The sequence below is a fragment of the Megascapheus bottae genome, chromosome 16, assembly GCF_031878675.1.
Source record: "Megascapheus bottae isolate mThoBot1 chromosome 16, mThoBot2.hap1, whole genome shotgun sequence".
NCBI classification, from domain to species: domain Eukaryota; kingdom Metazoa; phylum Chordata; class Mammalia; order Rodentia; family Geomyidae; genus Megascapheus; species Megascapheus bottae.
Window position 1 is genome coordinate 36,647,084 of NC_143524.1, and position 20,606 is coordinate 36,667,689.

The window sequence follows — 20,606 nt, forward strand, 5'->3', positions numbered from 1 at the left end:
CACTCAGGTATGACAAGGCAAGTGTTCACCCATTTACCCCCACACCAGCCTCAGTGTCACTAATACCCTCAAAAGGAAGGAGAATGAGTGGTCCTTTTAGAGGCATACCTGGATCAAGGTCAGACTACTTTCTATGTCCTCTATGAGATTAAACTTCTATTAGAAACAACGTAGAGTTGGTATTGTTTTCATGGAGCCCAATGGCACAGACAGCGTTGCCTGTATTGGAAACTTTGAAGGCACACTGCTGGAACATGGTGTGCAAGTTAACTTGCAGAAAACATACTTAGGTAAGTGTAGTCAGGATTATAAATGAAATTTGTTAAATCGCTTATAGCACCTTTAAAGCAGTATTAGCCACATGGAAAAAGTAAAATATGGCTGTAATAACCAACACTGAGCATGCCAAACTCGATGTCCTCCCAACAAAGGATATTTTTTAGGTGCCAGAAATTGTTTCCATCATGTATTCATCCAGTTATTAAATTTTCAGGTTGCTCACAAATGTATATGCATGCTTTCTTTGAGTTTTAAATTATGTATAAACAATATGCTGCACTTAAAAATCAGGCATAAATCACTTCAACTACTCTTCTGTAGTTCTTGGACTTTTTTTCTGAGTCTGAATAAAATATGAAACTCTTTCAGCCAGGAAAAATAAAATAGAAATGACCTGTACTGAAAAATTTTTTTCTTCCATAAAAGCAAGAGTTCCAGACATCTAAGCACATCCTTTTTTAGCATCAAAATATTTCAGAAATCTTAGCCTTTTCTGGAAGTTTTTTTTTTTTTAGAGTCAAATGTAGTCCTGGGCCTGTGTTAGTCAGCTTTCTGCCACTGTAACAAAACCACCCAAGATAATTACAAAGAGAAAAGGTTTACTCTGACTCACAGTGTTGGAGGTTTTGTCTGTGAACCTGTTGCTTGGAAACTGTGGAGGTCAGCACATCATGGTAGAGCCAAGCTGTTAGCCTCATAGCTGGGTGGTGAAACTGAGGGGAGACTTGAGTCCCACATTCTTTTTTAGAATGCACTATTGGGCTGGGAGTTTGGCCTAGTGGTAGAGTGATTGCCTAGCATGAAGACCTGGGTTCGATTCTTTGATACCATATACATAGAAAAAAGCTAGAATGGTTCTGTGGCTCAAGTGGTAGAGCTCTAGCCATGGAAAAGCCCAAAGACAGTGCCCAGGCCCTGAGTTCAAGGACCAGAACTGGCTAAAAAACACACACTATCGGCCAAGAATTTGACCTAGTGGTAGAATGCTTGCTTAGCATCATGAAGTACTGGGTTTGATTCCTCAGTACCATATCCACAGGGCGGGGGGGGGGGGGAAACAAAATGGAAATGGTGCTGTGGTTCACATGACAGAGTGCTAGCCTTCAGAGATCTCAGGGACAGTGTTCTGTCCCTGAGTTCAAGCCCCAGGACTGGCAAAAAAAAAAAGTGAAAGTGCACCACCATGTGCACCCCCGCTGCAAAAGACATAGGTTCTACCACCTGCCAATAGTACCCTCATGGGAACTGAGCCTTTAACACATTGGCTTGGCCCTGAAGGATACTTTCTCTCACACTCCATAGCAGAGCCATAATATAGATCTTTAAATACTAGAACAATGAAGCTACCATATGTATATACAGGTCAGCAGCATGGTTGGCACCAGTTTTGGGCAATCTACCTAAATTATCTCATTTCATCTTCATTGAACTCTGTAACTGCTTTTTTCATTTAATGGATGAAAAGGAAATGGGAGTCTAAGATTGATAGAGCTGGAGGTCAACAGAAACAGTACCTTGTAGTATGTCCAGTATGTAATGAATAAGGTCACATACAGAGCAGTTCTCTATGATGCATGATTGGCAGTGCCCTTCCCTGAAGGCATTATAGTCAAGGGAGGGAGACAAAGCTAAAGCAACCAGCACAGACACAGCCCAATATTAGAACTGAATGCCAGATGCAGTTTGGCTTGGAGAGATGGTGTGGAATTAGCTCTTCCTCAGGAAGCCAGAAGGAGCAAGAAAGGCATTCTGGGCCATGGGCAGAGGGAGGGAGGGAGGGAGAGAGGGAGGGAAGGAGGGAGGGAAGCAAGGAGTGTGGTATAAGAGAAACATCAAGTAATCAGCCTTGGCTTGAAGGTGAGAAAAGCTGAGTATTCGGAGAGGAGGCTGAACATTATCTCACCTAACAACGAAGTGTTGACCTCACACCATATGCCAGTTTCTGTTTTAGTGCCAAAGGAGCAGTGGTAAAGGAGACAGAACCAGTTCCCTGTCCAGGCTTGCTCCCTTTTATCAGTCACCAAAATAGGAGAGGCTTTGCTTAACACTTAGCTGAAATCTCTATCTGGAGTAGATGGGCCATCACAACTTTATATGCAATGGAGAAAGGGGTGAATAGATGAGGCTCATTGACTTGTACCTCTTGTTCTCCAGATCCAGTTCCTGTCAAGGAAGCCACAGCAGATAATGAGAGTGGCTGCTTACCAGCTATTCCCAGATAGGAGTGGTTAAGGGACCCATTTGTAGGTGAGGCAATGTAAGGAAATAGCTGCGAGAGAGCTTCTATTCAGAAGAATTTGCCTTCTGGTCAACAAAAGTAGCAAAGAGAGCCCTTTGCCCTCTTCCCTGTTTCTCAACAACAGATGATCAGAGTGTGACCGTAGGCTCTGTGGCAGCCATCTGGGGACCCTGGGACCAGCAGAACTGTGTTCCTTCTTGGAGCATCTACTTTCTACCTCTTAGTTTCTAAGGTGGCTTATAGCTCCTTTTTTAAAGCCAGCAATCGCAGGTTTGTCCTCAAGTTCAGTCTCTCTGGTTCTGTTCTCTGGCAGTGGAAGGCTGTCCACTTTTTAAACTTAGCTCTCCTCAGTCTTATCAGAATAATCTTCCCAGAATCAGCACAATCGTCTATGCCAATGTCCTTAACCTTAACCATATCAGCAGTGTCACGTACGATGGGCAGTCACAAGATCCAGGATTCAAGTCACGGTCACTGGTGGGAAACTATTACCGTGCTTATTCTAGAAGGCTGAATCTGAGCCTTGAAAGTTGGGGGTTAGGGGAGAACCAATCTTGGTCATCAGTGTCTCTGCACACTTAAAAGCAAGCACACAATGAGAAAAGGGGCAAGTATTCCTATTTCCTGCAAATTCACAAGATTTTACAGACTGCAGGTAATTTGCTGAGATTACCCCAATAGTTGGGCTTCCAGGTATGGTTACACAGGGCTAACAGAAGCCACTGCCATGGAGACAGCAGCACTACAGTGGCTTTGTACAAATAAGCTCAGAAAAGTGGCACAAGGTACCTTTCCTGAAGGTGCAGTGTTTCTGTTGCAAAGAGAAGAGGTTGTCATAACATGTAGTCAAATTTCATTAAGACTCTCGGTATTGGGAGTTGAGTCTCAACTGCTTTTCAAGTCCACAAGATTACACTGTTCAAGCACGAAGACAGCATGGCCTCACCTCTACCAACAGGAGACTATTCAGGTAGAGGTTTCATTAGCTTTCTTATCCCTTTCTGTCACCAGAAGTGCTGAAGGAAGAACAGTCTGACAACATACCTTCTCTCTGCTCCCAGTGGGAGGAGCAAGCTAGGCAGAGGTTGGGGGTGAGGATAACAGGGCAGTCACAGAACTTTGAAGAGACTGAATTTAACAGCTGATCTGAATTTAAGATCAGATCACTTTAGTAAAGCAAAGTGACTAGAGGATGGCATTGAGAACTTGATGAGAACCCATCTCCAAGTGGGAAACTACATTAGACATAATATAGTGGGTAATGATTAGAAAAAATGATTACTGCCTATTCATCTCCACAAGTCTGGAACTTTTATTGGGGGGAGGGGGGTGGATTAATTTACTTAGCTAAGGCTGGCCTCTACTATCTTCCTGCCTTGGCCTTCTAGGTGTTGGGATCACACATGAGTGGGACTTGACATAACTGGTTCACAAGTATGGGTTTTAAGCAGGCTTCCTAAACACCATATTGGAGGCTGAAAACTGTGCTGTCTGTATGAGGAGAGATGGCAATGGGGGCATAGAAAACACAGGAGGGCTTTATTCGCTCATAACTGGGGATGGGACTAAACCAAGGCTCAAGGAGTCAGGCCCAGGTTCAAATTCTCAGTACTATTAAAAAACAAAATAAAACATTAAAAGTAATAAAAGAATCTGGAGCTGGCATATTCTTGGTCCTAACCCACAAAGACTGATTTGGCTTGGGTGGGGTAGTAGCTGAGGAGTGGAAAGAAGTACTGACATGGGGAATGGGACATAATATTTCTCCTGTGATATTTTGTGGTCCCAGACTGGGCCCTACTGATAGCTGAACTTTCTTCTGAATGGTCACACATACTTCAATGCATTCTTGTTTGTCCAGTTTTCTTGTTTCTGAAAGCCAAATTGTGAAAAATTAATGCTGACTGAATCTAACCAAATGCCACAGTCTCTCTCTTCCTCATCACATGGAAAGAGCAGCTTATGATTTCTCACACATGAAAGCAAGGTGGCTATGAGCTTCTCTGGGCTATGAAAAGCCAGTGCAATTCCCTTGAATTCCCCTAGAAAAATCATACCCACAATTTTCCATTGGTTTCCAGAATCATGGTCACCAAAACATGGATTTTTCCAAAAATTACACAGAATTGTTTGTACGGAATAGTTTTATTTAGCAAACCAAAATCTTGCTAATTCAGAGTATTTCCTATTCAAGGTACTGTACTTTAATATAGATCATAATTTGCAAGTAACAAGTGCAAAAGTTGGTTAGGGCCTGATGCTGAACAAAGGGACAAGTCTATAGGGACAAGTTCAATATCCAATCAAAAAGGAAATGCTTGCCATTGACCAGAATGACTTATTTTTATTGTGTTCCATACATTCCCAGATAACTTCTAGGTTTAGTGACAACATTGCAGTGTGGTGATGCTGTGCACTTGTTAGCTAAGACCCCAGGGGACAGTCACTGGAACTCTCTCAGCTATTGGGTATAAAGTATCACAAACCACTCCCAACAGTGTGTATGTAACCAGTGGCTCTTCCCTCTGTTTTTTTAGATGGAATCCCATCTTCTCAGAATTGTAAAATATTTTCCATTACAGGAGATCAACAAGCAGGCTTCCTTTGTGTACTATTTTTGTATTACAGGATTACGGTCCTTAGTATACTGTCTTGATCTGGGAAGTAGACCTTCAACTAGCAGGTTTCTGCAGACCAGCTAAACAGGGCTTGGTCTTGAAACCATAGCTCAGGTTTCTTTGACCAGAAGGCACCTCTCACCTTAGCATTTGCCTCAGAAACGCAGGGTAACAACTCATTGCATTTGGCCCCCGTCTTAGGAGACAGGAGAACCTGAGCTCCACCCTTTCCTGGCATCAGGCACTTGACTCTGGAGTTTGGATGCTTACTTCTGAGACCCAGGAGGCAGATACATGGTAGTCTACCTCTGGTAGTAATCAACTCTCCCTACCTTCACAAACTCATTCTCAAAATCTTGCCATGTCCTTTACTGAGATTATTAAAGTGCAACATTGCATTTTCATTCACTGTATCAGGCACTGAAAAGCAAAAAGCTTTTATTTTTTTCCCTTTTTATAATGAAATATATTTTCTCTATTCTTGGTATTTGCAACACGCTTATTTTAGAAGCAGCAGTTAAACACAAAATGAGCAACAACAAAACCAGAGCAGAAGGCACAAATGGAGGAGCAGAAAAATTTGCCATTTACTCTTAAGGTGAACCAAAGCATACAAATCTGCCTCCTTTGCTTACCAGAAGTAAATCCTAGAAACAATCCCTAGTTATTTAGTCCCCATATCTCCAGAAAACAGGCCTAGGCCACCACCAATTTGTCCTCATATCAAATCCAGGAGCCCACAAGACATTCCCTCACAAACATTTCAGATTTTTCCTTTCAGAACACCACCAATTCAACTAGTGCAGACACTGCTGGAAGCTGTACAGTTTACACAGAAAAATACCTTACAAAGGATTTTTTTCCCTTGTTGATTCTAAGAGACTTTTCAGATATAGAGTTCTTAATGAGTATGCAAACCATACAGCCAACTTTGTGCTACTTCCTATTATATCATCCATCAAAGAGACAGAATCTGATTCTGAAGTACTGATAGCTCCCCCTCAAAGTAAGATATTAACACTTTTCATTCCTCTTATGAATTTTATGTTTATATACTTTCTCATAAAAACAATTACTCAATACATTTACAAAATATTATAAAGTAACAGATCTGTTCTTAACCCAGATTCTTCATCCACGAAAGTTTAATGACTAACATAACACAACAGAATGAACAACTGTTTTATTGGCATGTTCATTGTTGTAAACAGCATCTGCATGAAAAAGTTTTAGCAAAACCTTTTTATTTTTATAAATTAGAATCTCAAAACTTACGTAGAGTTGTGTGTATTGAATGGTTTCAATTAGCAAAGCAAAAGCTTGCTGATTCTAACAGACTCTGCAATGAAATCATGTTGACTGTGTTGGCCTGCACCACAATTTGGTAGCAAGTTCATTCCATACGATGGAAGAACATGCCTGGCAAGGTTAAACCACATGGAGCTACAAATTGACTCTAAAAATTAATTAATACAGGATTTACAAGCACTAGGAGATTCAAACTTGAAATTTTCAAAAATAAATGTACAAAGAGGAAAAAAATGAAGCTGAACAGAAAAACCTCATTAACAAGGGCAAATACAATCCTACGGGACCCAGCACTGAGGAACCTCACTGAGTGCAACATGTACATCAACTGCTCAACTTCTTCATGTACACATGGACAGAACAAATGATATGTGAGAATGACCATGGGAAACAGCTGAACTGCAATTATGGCAACTAAACAGGATAATTTTATTTACATGCTGAACGAATGAGTGAAACATATTCTCTGCACCCCGAACCTAAGTATAATCATTTATAATTACAAAACTACAGCAATGTGAGCTGCCACCTGCTGGGCACCCTCTAAGGGAAACGTTTTGAAATATTTTCCAGAATCATGTTCTTAACATTTTGTAAAAATGAAACAAAGAAAGAACACAGCTTCACAATTCTTTTATGGGTTATGGCTGGTTCTAAGAATTTCTTTCTTCAGCTCCTTTTAGCTCCTTTCCAAGAGTCAAGACATGTTACATTTACTTCTGAATTGTCAATGAGGTAATGTGTGTATCAGTGAAATAAACAGAAGATTCATTCACTCATGGCCTTTGCACAGCTTTTATTATTAAGCTATGAGCATCCTGTTTGAAGCTAGTTTCACTAGCAGCTATGTGCACATTTGTCCGCATTTAAAGAAGTTTGCTCATTCCCCTTCCCCTTTTATCGTAGCAGGTTCTGCTTGGATTTTTATTATTTTTGCACATCCCTTTTTTACAGTACATTTGACTAATAGTGCACAACATGATTCCAAGTCAAACAGCGCCCGTTGGGCACTGGGCTTCTGATTGGTGAAGGGCTGTCCAATCAGTGCTGGTATCACTGGGTTATCCCCAACCATGTCCGGCCACAATGGCACTACATAGTAGTAGTGAACCATCTAATTAAAACCACAAATCCCCCATGAAAATGCTATACTAAAAGAGTCAGTCTTGAGTCAGGTCTTTATTTGGTGCTCCATCCAGATATATTTTTAGTGCTTTCTCTTTCCGAGGTGAGTATGTCACTCGATGTCCAGTCTTCTGGAGTCGGCTGCTTTCTTTTTTCATCAGTTCATTTCGTTGCTCATCTGTTAATTCCATTACTTCTTCTGTTTTATCTCTTTATTTAAAATATAAATATGAATGGTGGATTAGACCAGTCAGCCACCTGCCTCTATTTTAATTCAAACTTGAATACTCTGATGTTTCTCAGCAGGATAATATAATCTGATTTGTCACTGAGGAAGTTATATAAGCTCAGCTATCAGAATATCCTAGATTTCTAACATGTTTGTCATGCCAGTACATTGCTCACTTCTCAAAATTGCACAGAATAATTTCCTCATAGCCAGCACCAGTGGCTCACACCTATAATCCTAGCTATTCAGCTGAGATCTGAGGATCGAGATTGAAAGCCAACCCAGGCTCTTATCTCCAGTTAATCACTAGAAAACCAGAAGTGGCACTGTGGCTCAAAGTAGTAGAGCACTAGCCTTGAGCTAAAGGCTCAGGGAAAGCACCCACCCAGAGTTCAAGCCCCACGACCACCACCACCAAGAACAACAAAAATATTTTCCTTGTCATTATTAAAAGCATAATATCTAATGTCATTAAACATCCACATGCTAGGCAATAGCTCTAATTTCCCCATAACCTTACAGGAAAAAGATCACTGTTTGACAAAGAGCTGTGTAAATAATGAAACCTTGGTTTCAACCTACATCTGCCAGGCCCTAAGAATTAAAATTTTCCTCTGTAACTATATTATCTAATATGGTAGCCATTAGTCATACATGTCTATGAAAATATGTCTGGCCCAGATTAAGATGTGTGAGTAGTGTAATGCGTAAAATTTCTAAGACTTAGAATAATGTAAGACTTAGGATAATGTAATATATCCCATAAATGATTTTGAAAGATTTTAGTAGCATACATTTGGGATGTATTGAATTAATAAGTCAGTTTGTTAAATTTGTTAGTTTGTTAAATTTTACTATTTTTAATGTGACTATTAGAAGATTTCAAATTATAATACATGACTTTCATTGCATTATATTGGTTAGTGACAAATGATATCAAAACCATAATGAAGAAATGGAAACAAGATATTCATGCATACCAAAATGTTTATCACTTAAAGCAACAAAAACATTGAATGTTACCTGTAAAATATGACTGCACCGTCATCACAGATATAAAGAGGCCAGACATTCAGGGTAGAAACTTTAGGATTCCAGTCCAGATCTTGATGAATATCAAGGACAGAAATATCACAAGGAAAAGTTCCTCTACCCTAAAAAGAGATGAATGAATGAATAAATCAAACCTTTTACCACGATTATTGTGTCTCAATCCACAGATATGAGCACTCATGGGCTTTACCTTGGCAAATTCTAGATCTTCCAAAGGAATGCCACTGATTTCAGTCAGCTGTAAAAGATAAGGTCTATGTAAGTTCATTAAAAAAACAAGTTTGCTTGGAAAGTTATTTTCATTTGATACCTCTTAACAGAAATACTTAGTTTCCAAAAAAATAACACATTTGATATAAAAATTTGTAAGGACTCTAGTTTGTGTTCAAGAGGCAGAATGTCTATCTAGAAGTGTTAGTTTCATAGTTCAACTCCAGTGCCCTCCCCCAAAAGGTAGAAAGTAGAATTCTTTTTTGCTTATTCCACAAATATATGTCTTAGAAACATTTAGTATATTTTATCTAGATCTTTTTCCTACATATACACAAATACATTCACACAATTCTAAAGTATGCAAAACTGTATTTATGAGATTTCTCCACACAGTAATATTATAACAGAAAAATGGGATGCAAAGTAGCTTCACAGATCAAATTTCTAGGCATGAAATTATGCTTCTGGAATATTGGCAGTATCAAATGGAAGCCTCAAAAAGTTCCATTAATTTTAACAATAAATGCGTGGCATATCACCCATTTTTTCAACACTGGCAATTTCAGCTATCAGTTTCTAAATCTTCACCAAGTGAAAATGGGAAAATGAGGTTATTAATATATGTGTGCATATATTTCCACGTGTGCAAATATGACATAAAGTACGTATAGGTACCTATGATATAAATTACATATATACGCACATACACATATATATGTAAATAAATAAGATATAAATTGCTTGCTTGTGGGAATCCTATACCCTTGTGGGTACTGTGACTGGATGCAGGAATTTGACTGGTATCCAAATGACACTAGTAGAAAATCCTGGTATGCGAGAACGTTTACCCTTCTTCAGTCATCTATCTGAGTCAAAAGATAGGTCCTTATTCACTTATCCTGCCTACCACTTTACCTCCGGATTTCCTGTTATCCATCCTCTTGGGTAACTTGTTATCTAACTTTTATATCCCTGTAACATACTTAATAAAGTGTCTGGTGTAAAGATACAATTTTCAAAATGCCTACTGAATATCATTGATGGAATAAATCACCCTTTCTGCAGAGATTTTTAGTTCCCACCCTAAAACACAGAACAAACCTTCATCTGGATTTTCTTCATTCAAGTTTGTTTAGTCATTTACTCACTTCCAACTAATCCTAACTACTTAGGACAAAGTTGATCCAAATAACAGAAAGTAAACGTCCACTTTTGAATAGAAGCCAAACTAGTTTTCAGAGCATCAACCAGGGTATGATTTAAGGCGCATACCAAAGACCAAGAAAACCCGCTGTCAATAGTGGGATTGGTAGTCACTAGGCAATACAAGAAAAACAAGTATCAGCTTTACTTTGTTTAAAATGAACTTACCTTCTCTCGTAATTCATCAACACTACTGCTCTCCAACACAACTTCCTGGAAGGGATCCAACTTCATCTCTGAAGGCCTCCACCGTCGTGAAAGAAGAGCAAGCTGTGACATGGACTTCATCTTTTCTACCCCTAAGAACATGCAAGATTATAATACCTTTATAACATATTCTATTCTAAGAGTTGATAATCTGTTAGAATCTAGAATGGTTAACAAATTACTTACCTTGATGTGATGGCCCTAAAGCCAACTTTCTTCCCACTACCTTTTTTAAAACTACAATACTTTAACTATCCCAAAGTGAAAATGGGTTAAAAATACAGATGTTCTTCTAGATCAATGTTATGAGTGCAACAATTTCTCTCCCCCCAAAACAGGAGGTCCAAATCCCTAGGTACCTCACAATGTGATGGTATTTTTTTCTCTATATTGAGATTTAAGTTAAGTCTGCCCTAAGGCAGACAGACTACAAATAGTGAGGGTAGATGAGTCTGCTGGAGAACACCATGTAAGATGAAGGTGGAGACTAGGATGCTACATCTATAAGCCTAAGGATGCCAAAGACAGACAACAAACCTCCAGAAGCTCAGGGAGGGACATGGAATAGATTTTCCCTTATAAGGCCTTAGAAGGAATAGATTCACCAGTACCTTGATCTCAGACTTCTGGCCTCCAGAGATGTGAAATAAGAATTCCTGTTGTAATAAGAAGCCGGATGTTGGTGGCCCAGGTCTGTAATCTTAGCTACTTAGGAGGCTGAGATCTGAGGATCATGGTTTGAAGCTAGCCAGGGCAGATAAATCTGAGAGAATCTTATCTCCAATTAACCAGCAAAAATCTGAAAGTGGAGGTTTGGTTCAGGTAGTAGAGTACCAGCCTTGGGCACAAAAAGCTAAACAAGAACACGAGATCATGAGTTCAAGCCTCAGTACCAATACACACATACATATAAACACACAAAGAGCTCTAAAATGATAATGTGAGGATGAGAACGTGGCTTAGTGTTAGAGTGCTTGCCTAGTATGTATGAAGTCCTGGGCTTGATTCCTCAGTACTATACACACAGAATAATGTTAAAAGTGGTACTGAGGCTCAAGTGATAGAATACTAGCCTTGAGCAAAAAAAAGCTCAGAGACAGTGTCCTGGCCCTGCGTTTAAACCTTAGGATAGCCAAAAACAAACCAGCAAACAAATATATATAAATCTATTCTCATGACATTTCAATGAAGAAATTTCAATAAACCTTGCTGGTTTGACTTCCACCAGCAGGACCTTGTCAATATACATATGTAATAGTATGCCTTTAAGGATCTAATGTTTCTTTTCTATAACTGTTGATTTAAAATAAAGAAAAATAAGGTAGTAAGTCAGAAACAAATAAGTGTAACTGATTATTATCACCATCCTTTAATCAAGGGTACATTTAAATATGGTTGTCTTTAATGTATAGTTGATATTAAAATGTTCTATGCTTGTTTAAAAGTTTGAGGTATTGTCTGAATAGTGTAATCACCCACCAGATTTTCCATCTTGCTTTTGCTACATAATAAAATGTTTGATATGAAAGAAAAAAGAAAAAGGGACAGAACAGAACCAACAAGGAGGATGAGGCAGAAGGATCATGAGTTCAAGACCAGCCTGGGCTATACCTTTGGGAGGGGGTAGAGGGATGTAAACTGGGAGAAAATGATGGGAAGGGGAAACAATGTGCAAGAAGTAATTTACTCACTACCTCATATATGTAACTGTAACCACATTAAAAAATGATTTTAAGAAATTCTGTTGTTCTAAGCCATGCACCCTGTATTATTACTTTGTTATGGCAGCCTAAGTAACTAATACAGCTGTCCTCAAAATCCTTGAGAAATTGTCAGTATCACAGCCTCAATAGAAAAAATGCCACAATGAAAAAATGACATAAAACAACAAAATATTAGCAATTCTTTTTCCACATAGCAAAATTAAAAACAGCTTTCAAATTGGAATGTCATTTAAGAGGGAAATAATATTCTCAAAATCAGAGATAAAACATATTTAAAGGGCAAAATGTACCTAGAGAAAGGGGAAAGACATTAGACAATCCAAACTATAACGTAAGTAGTTATGTAGGACCCAAGGGAATTTAACAACCACCCTCCCCTGCAAAGCCAGGGATAGAAACGTCAGTATACATAATAGCCATGCTTAACAACAAATACTATGTTTTGCATTACATTCCTGATAACTCATTAGTTGATTAAAAATTAACCTATAGGCATCTATTACTTTTGGAGTATTTCTAACTTATTTGCCCACAAAAAATATTGACAATACCATCAAGAACTTCAAGGAAAACTTCCCAGTTGCTGGAAATATTAATATCTTCTTCATAGATATGATAATCCAAAAAGACAGTGCCAGGATTCTTCCATGTTTTTTTTCTTAGACGAAACCTACAAACATATTTGAAGTTACTACAATTTAAAATTCTTATTTTTTTTAAAAAAAGGACCTTAATCTGATGAAGGAAAATAGGTCATTAAATTCTGGAGGAAAAAAATCCAGAAGAAACGTTCCCAATTTTGTAACCTCTGTAATAAACTGGTAAGCTTAGCTACCAAATTTTGTTTGTGCTTTTGTAAAAATGCTTAACGTGCTCAACCACCTGCGTGTGGTTACAACCACCTGTGTGTGGAGTTATTGAATGGGCACCATAAGGTGGCATCATATGGTGACGACCATCTGTGTGCAGTTATGATCACCTTCATGTGGTATTTATTTACCTTTAAAGCTTAGCCCTAGTGAAGTACAGAGCTGCTCTCTGTCAGCCCAAAGATGGAGAGCAGCCATTACGCTGCTACTAAAGTGACTTCTAGCCCGGTTACTGAGTGCTGAGGACTATTGTTGGGGGCTTCAGGTCCTTACAAAGTGGCTGAGATTTTACAACCTCCGTAGGATTTCAAACAATTTTAATATTGTTGCTTAATCTCCACTGTTTTGCCTTATAAAGTCTAAATAGTACAAAAATTAAATTCTTCTAGGATTAGAAAATCATACCAGTTGTATCAATTGATCACAATCTTCAGTCTGATAACACTGTAATTTTAGGTTACCTGTCAATACTGAGCTCTAAGCCACATTGCTCCCTGAGTTGAGGAATTAATTCCTCTTTTGATTGCCGTACAGTCATTCCTTTAGCAAAAACAGCATCTAGCAGAAACTTGCATGGCTGGGAATACAAACATAAACAAAGAGCTTGAATTACACATTAAGGTTAGGAATAAGATGACATCTATTTATTTTTTACAATGTGATAACAAAGGGCCAACTTTAGGCCTATAAATTGAGTCTATAACTTCCTCACCATGTCTCAGTGTGAGGTATTAATTAGGATAATGCACTTATTTTTTTTTGCCAGTCCTGAGGCTTGAACTCAGGGCCTGGAGACTGCCCTTGGACACTCTCTGTTCAAGGCTGCCGCTCTGCCGCTCAAGCCACAGTGCTACTGCTGGATTTTTCTGTGTATGTGGTTTTGTGGAATCAAACCTAGGGCTTCATGCATAATAGACAAGCTCTACCACTAGCGTGCTCCTGGCCTATCATTTCCTTCTTATAATAAAATGATCACTCTCCCCACCCTCCCCCCGCCCATTTTTTCTTTCAAAGGCTTGAACTCAGGGTCTTTTAGTGTCACTTGGCGTTTTCACTCATAGCTGGCACTCTAACACTTGAGCCAGGCCTCCAGTTCCAAATACTCACAATTTAGAAAGTACCATTCCTGGCCCCCACTTTGGGTGTGTATGCTGGTCCTGGGGCTTAAACTAAAAGAGCCTTCTTGGTCAAGGCTAACACTCTTAACACTTGACCCACGGCTCTACTTTTGGCTTTTTGGTGGTTAATTGGAAATAAGAATTTCACAGAATTTCTTGCCTGAGCTAGCTTTGAACCTCAATCCTCAGGTCTCAGCCTTCTAAGTAGCTAGGATTACAGGCACAGGCCACCAGTGGTAGGCAATGAATCACTTTGATAAATTAAAATCAGAGAAATGCATACTAAATGTCCAAATATCTTGTCTCAAAGAGACATACTACTCGCAAACACCAAATTCATAAGAAACATGTAAAACAATAACTCCACAGGTCACATCTGTTGAGCTGGGCATTCATGATGGCTCACACCTATAATCCTGGTGACCCAGGAGGCTGAGATTTGAGGATCATAGTTGGAAGCCAGTTGGACAAAGCTGAGACTCTTATCTCCAATTACCCCGCAAAAAGCAAGAAGTAGAGACGAGCTCTAACCTTGAGTGAAAAAGCAAGCGAGTATGAGGCTCCAGTACTAGCATACAAAAAAAAATTATTTCTGAGTAAGTATAGTCATGAGAGTGCTCTGAGGTGATTTTGGACATATACAGTAGTTACACACTCTGTACTAATACTTTTCACTGACAGACAGTAAGAATTATATGGTAATTTCCAGCAAGCAACCACAAACAGATCTCTTTCAAAACAGGAAGCAGTTGCCTCACTCTACCCTTGAAGGAACACTTTAGAGCAGGGGAATGCAATGGCTAGAGGGTCAAATTCACAGTTACCTATTTTTGCAAGTAAAACTTTATTGAGGTGCAAACATTTCTTCTCATTTACATGCTGTCTACAGTTACTACTGTGCTACAAGGGCAGAACTGAATGGCAACAGAGACAATATAATCTGCAACAATTAACAATAATAACAAAAAACTAGTAAAAACCCAACTTAATGTATTTAGTTACATATACTAAATAACCTTGTAATATCTTTAGATGTATTACTCACCTCTTGTTCATTGACTAAAAGCTGGTATACTTTAACTCTGTATTCTCCTTTTTTAAGTGCTCTCCCCAGTCTAATTGTGATCTGTAAATTAGGAAAATGGTTTTAAGCTGGACTTTGTTAGCAGAACAACAGTCTCATCTTATTACTTATGTTTCCAAATCCCCCAGAGATTAAGGGCTTTCTGAGAACAGATACATCTTTTACCTCTGAATCCCCAGCACCTAGAACAGTAACTGACACATTAACATTTAACAACCTTTAGATAATGAAGAAAACCAACCCCAACATCCCAAATAACCACCAGCCATCAGTGCAAGGTGTTTTCAAAGCTATCTGTTAAAAACACTCTAATTGTATCAACCTTAGTGTCATCTGAAAATGATGAAAGTGTTTCATTCAGTCGGACACTCTCAAATTCTTGGTTGCTGGCATACACTCGAAAGACCTTGAAGTGAGAGGATAAAACTCCAACAAAGGGCTCTAAATGTTGCTTGAAAGCTGCCAGAGTAATTCTTTTATCAACATGCACCATCAACCCTAAGCACAAAACAAAACATGAACACAAAAAAGAAACTTTTCAGTATAAACAATACAGACCATGCCCTTTTTATTATATTGCACATAGGAAAAACTTCTCTTTTGTGTTAAGATTTTAACTTAGCTGTCTCCTCTTTTGGCAGTGGTGAATACAAAAGCCACCACACTACCTCATGTTGTCCTTCCTTAACCCTACTGCTCCCTCAAACTAAAGTCTAGTCTTTCCACAAAATCTACATCAAGTATCAATATGATTAACTGAAAATATGATCACTATGAATTAGAAGGAATATATGAAGTGAGGAATTTTCTTTACAATAAATCTTTTGAGTTAAATTTTTTGGTTAAAGTTTCTATTTCTAAACTGGAAGCAATGTCCTAATGATAACAATCTAGCTTTTGGCAAATATGGTTTGGTTAATGCTAACCATTAAGGTATTGATTTTTTTTTTTTGGCCAGTCCTGGGGTTTGAACTCAGAGCCTGGGCACTGTCCTTGCTCAAGGCTAGTGTTCTACCATTTGAACCACAGCATCACTTCCACCTTTTTCTGTGCATGCTGTACCAAGGAATCAAGTACCAAAACCAGGGCTTTGTGCATGCTAGGCAAGCACTCTACCACTAGGCCACACTCCCAAACTGGTAATGAATTTCTTGAGTGTAATGGAAAAATTACTTGACTAAAATTCAAAAGCCTATGGTTGAGTATCAGCTCTGTTACTTTAGTCTGATAAATGTTTGCATATAGGGTATCTATTCTGAGCTTTAGTTTTCTCATAGGATCCTAACAACTATCTCACGCTGTTAAAAAATCTATGTGTTAGAAATCACATACAGTGATTTCTAATAGTATCACTCCCATTTTGGTTTCTCTCCTAATCTCTAGAAGTGATGCTTCACAAAGGAAGACACAAATGTTTAATTTATTGATACAGTTCAATATGGAAATTGGAGCCGGGCACTGGGGCTGGGTACCAGTGGCTCATGCCTGTAATCCTAGCTACACAGGAAACTGAGATCTGAGGACTGTGGTTCAAATCCAACCAGGCATGAAAGTCCATGAGACCCTTATCTCTGTCAGAAAACCTGAAATGGCACTGTGGCTCAAGTGTTAGAGCGCTAGCTTTGAGCTGAAGAGCTCAGGGACAGCACCCAGGCCAAGAGTTCAAGCTCAACAACCACCACCACCACCACCAACAGCAGCAAATGGAGATTGGCACTAAGTGGCACTAAGTGAGTAGAAGGCCTGGCCTGAATGTATTTCTGGCTCCTCTCTGTATACTGGATTTGTGACTGAAACTTAACTCACTTCTCTGTACTTGGTACTTTTACTGTTAAATATACATAATAGTACTTGTACTTCCTTATATGTTTCTGGGCTTCTGTGTTTAAGTGTGTGTAATGCTTAGTATAGTCTTGACAAAAAGTATTAGTTTAATCTATTGGCTATAATTATTTTAGCACTTTAGAGATAACCAGTATATCAATTACTCTACCTCTAGTAACTGAAACATTCCATTTCTTTATAACTCAACCTCAAATGCCTTAAGACCTTTCTTTTCTCTCACGTATTTCTTGAATAAAGTTAAACAAAGCTAAACAAAGACATTTCAATATAAATGTACTACAATTGCTATTTTCCTGCTTTGGCCTTCCTGTTGGCACATTCCACCTCCAGATGGCAACTAGAACACACTAGGACAGGATGACCTCAAATTACTCCCTGACATAATTCTGATCCTGACAGTGTATGCACATGCTGTGTGTGTTTATCACATATGCTCTGTGTAGTATCACTCCTTCTTACTCAATTCTTTGTTTTGTCTACTAATGCCAGCCATGCTGTGAGCAACCAATGTTTCTACATTACCCCCAAGCTTTCCGAGGACCACTTTCAGGTCTGTGAGGAGTGTGATTGACCACTTTCAGGTCTGTGAGGAGTGTGATTAAGTCAGCACAGACTGCTGAAAAACACAGCTGCTGGTTAATATCCCTCCTATCTTCAAACCAATTCTTAAACATGAGCATTTTCCAGGGTTTTTCTAAACCTTCTGTGTGGTTTCTGAAAGTCTACATGAATCCTCTTCACCATTGTGCTTACTATGCTTTCAATGAATAGTAAATTAACCTAGTATGAATTTTTACAAGAGGTTAAACTGGCCAATGATCTCCCTGTTAAGGATTTTATTAACTATCATGAGATAGATATAAGACTTTTCAACTATAATTCTGAGTATTCTTACTGAATTTGGACCATCCTGTCAAAACTTGTAGCATATCATTCTAAAACAAACTAAAAGATCTTGTCTGATCTTTTCCTAAAAAGGAGCTACTTTTCGATTTTCCAGTATTTTTGAAGTTTGAGTATGGTAGGAAAGTACAGTAGCCACTGGCTACTTACTTTATAAGATGTAAAGAGGGAGCAGTGGTGGCAGCTATGGAATGAGTTGGGGCTTACCAGCAAAATAATAGAGTATATAGTATAACCTACTAGCTTTTGACCTTAAACTATTTAGCCTATTATATCATCAGTGAAAAAGTCATCAATGCTACTGAGCTTTTAAAATAACAAACTAATGAGCCTTATAAGAGGCAGAAGTTCCATGGAAATATAAACACATCATTACAAATTTCTGTCTCTACTTTGACTTCCCAATGTACACTTTTCATTTCTGAGTTTCTATAAATGTACAGATGTCCTGTGATATAGTGTTTTGGATTTAGCTATTTAAAAAACATTGATGTACCTTAATTACTGATTTCATTCTGCTATTCTACTACTTTATCTTCCTTTGCTTTTTTGATGGTACTAATTTTGAATTCAGGGCTTCATACTTGCCAAGCAGATAGTTTAACACTTTAGTCATACACACCCATCCTTTCTTAAACTTTAGTTATTTTTCTGGTAGGGTCTTGTGCTTTTGCTCACAGGTCATGGCATCAGGTCATGATCCTCTTACTTATCCCACTTCTGTAGCTTGGATTAGTAACTCACTACTCTGCCCAGCTTATTGGTTGAGATGGGGGAACGGTATCTCACTAATTTTCTTGTCTGGACTGTCCTTGAACCACAATCTTTCTAATCTCTTATCTCATGAGTAACCTATAACTAGGCATGGAACTTTCTATGCATAGTCCTCTACTACTTTCTTTTAAATAACAGACTTTTGAGACTACAAGCATCACAGCATTCCCCGCCCTCCCCCCACCAACCCCAGTACTGGGGGACTTGAACTATGGCTTCTTCAGTCATAGCTGTATTCTTACACTTGAGCCCCAACTAATCCACAAAATGTGGATAAGAATCTCTTGGATTTGTCTACCCAGGATGGCTTTGAACTTTGATTCTAAGATCTCAGACTCTTGCATGCTAAAATTATAGTTGTGAGTCATAAAAGCTTGGCAGCACTACTGTTTTAAAAAAAAAAGTGGTTGGTTTTATACCTATTCTCCATTTTGCGATACCTTAGTATTTCAGTCATTTCTAACACCTACACAGGACCTGACATCTAGAATATACTAGGAAAAAATTTGGTGTGTGGATGAATTTCTTCTAAACGTAGAAGGAGTATTTGCATTCAATTCAAGTCCTTAAATTCTCTTACTAGTCCTGTTTACTATCTACATATGTACTTCTAGCCAAGTCATCATTTCTTAGGAGTTTTAGTTTTCTTATTTGTCAAATGATGATACCAGTATTTCCCTCATTGAGTTCAGAGAAGTTTTGAGAATACCCATTCTGATAGCTAACAGTAAGGGAAAATCATAATACTTTTTAAAGAACAATGAAAGGTATTTCATTTTTCAGTTATTTCCCTTTTACACTTAAAAATCTTGCTTGCTTATTGTATGGCTAGTTTGGTTTGAGGTTCTTTAAAGTTCTTTTCAAAAGTTCTTTTTGCCCGGGTGCGGTGGCTCACACCTGTAATCCTAGCTACTAAGGAGGCTAAGATCTGATGATCGAGGTTCAAAGCCAGACATGGCACTACAAAGCCAATGAAACTCTTATCTCTAATTAACCACTAGAAAATGAAAAGTGTGACTATGGCGGTAGCCTTGAGCTGAAGAGTTCAGGGACAGCTCTCAGAGTTCAAGCCTCATGACCCTTATCCTCTCCCCTCCCCCCAAAATAGTTGTTTTTTTTGAAAGTCTCATAATGTTATAATGCTGGTATGTTTTGGTATCATTTTTACAAATGCCAACACTAAAAAATCTCTTCCGTCTTTTTATATTTATGCAATTCACAACTACTTTTTATGGTGATTGGTGTTATTTCAAAGTAAAAATTCAAAAGGATGGGGGTATAGTTTAGTGGTCAAGTTGATAACAACATCCAAGAGGCTCTGGATTTGAGCTTTAGCAGCACACACACAAAGAAACAAGAACAAAACCCCTTTCCCCTGAAGGAAAAACAGAAAAACAAACAAAAGACCCCCCCAAAAAACTACACCAAATCAAACTAAACCACTAAAACAGAACCTAATAAAAGTAAAAATTAAGTATGGACTTTTTAGAAATGTTGTTTGTAACGGGGATGGAAGAGAGAGATCTATAAATAAAAATTTCCCTGTGAGGGCCTGGAGTGAGAACTAGTGGTAAAAGTGTTTGCTTAGCATGCATGAAGCCCTGGGTTCGATTCCACATACATAGAAAAAGCTCAAAGTGGTGGCGTGGCTCAAGTGGTAGAGCACTAGCCTTGAGAATGCCCAAGGACAGTGGTCAGGCCCTGAGTTTAAGGCCCAGACTGGCCAAAAAAAAAAAAAAAAAAATTCCTGTGAGGCACCAAATATCAAATTTTTCAAAGCATATGGACTTATGTAGAAGAGAGTATATTATTTTT

The 20,606-nt window shown here is 38.5% G+C and overlaps 1 protein-coding gene across 2 annotated transcripts in view; it reads right to left on the bottom strand.

The window, feature by feature from the left end:
• Positions 1 to 6,304: 6,304 nt before the first annotated feature.
• Usp47 (ubiquitin specific peptidase 47) overlaps positions 6,305 to 20,606 on the bottom strand; it is a 76,140-nt gene continuing 61,838 nt past the window's right edge. For both annotated transcript variants that reach the window (XM_090348144.1, XM_090348145.1), the window contains 8 exons: positions 15,592 to 15,767; positions 15,231 to 15,311; positions 13,529 to 13,644; positions 12,750 to 12,868; positions 10,436 to 10,566; positions 9,042 to 9,089; positions 8,822 to 8,952; positions 6,305 to 7,779 (listed from right to left, as the gene is read on the bottom strand). In XM_090348144.1, coding sequence (XP_090204270.1) covers positions 7,605 to 7,779; positions 8,822 to 8,952; positions 9,042 to 9,089; positions 10,436 to 10,566; positions 12,750 to 12,868; positions 13,529 to 13,644; positions 15,231 to 15,311; positions 15,592 to 15,767 — 977 coding nt within the window. In that variant the 3' untranslated portion in view covers positions 6,305 to 7,604. The remainder of the gene's footprint in view (positions 7,780 to 8,821; positions 8,953 to 9,041; positions 9,090 to 10,435; positions 10,567 to 12,749; positions 12,869 to 13,528; positions 13,645 to 15,230; positions 15,312 to 15,591; positions 15,768 to 20,606) is intronic.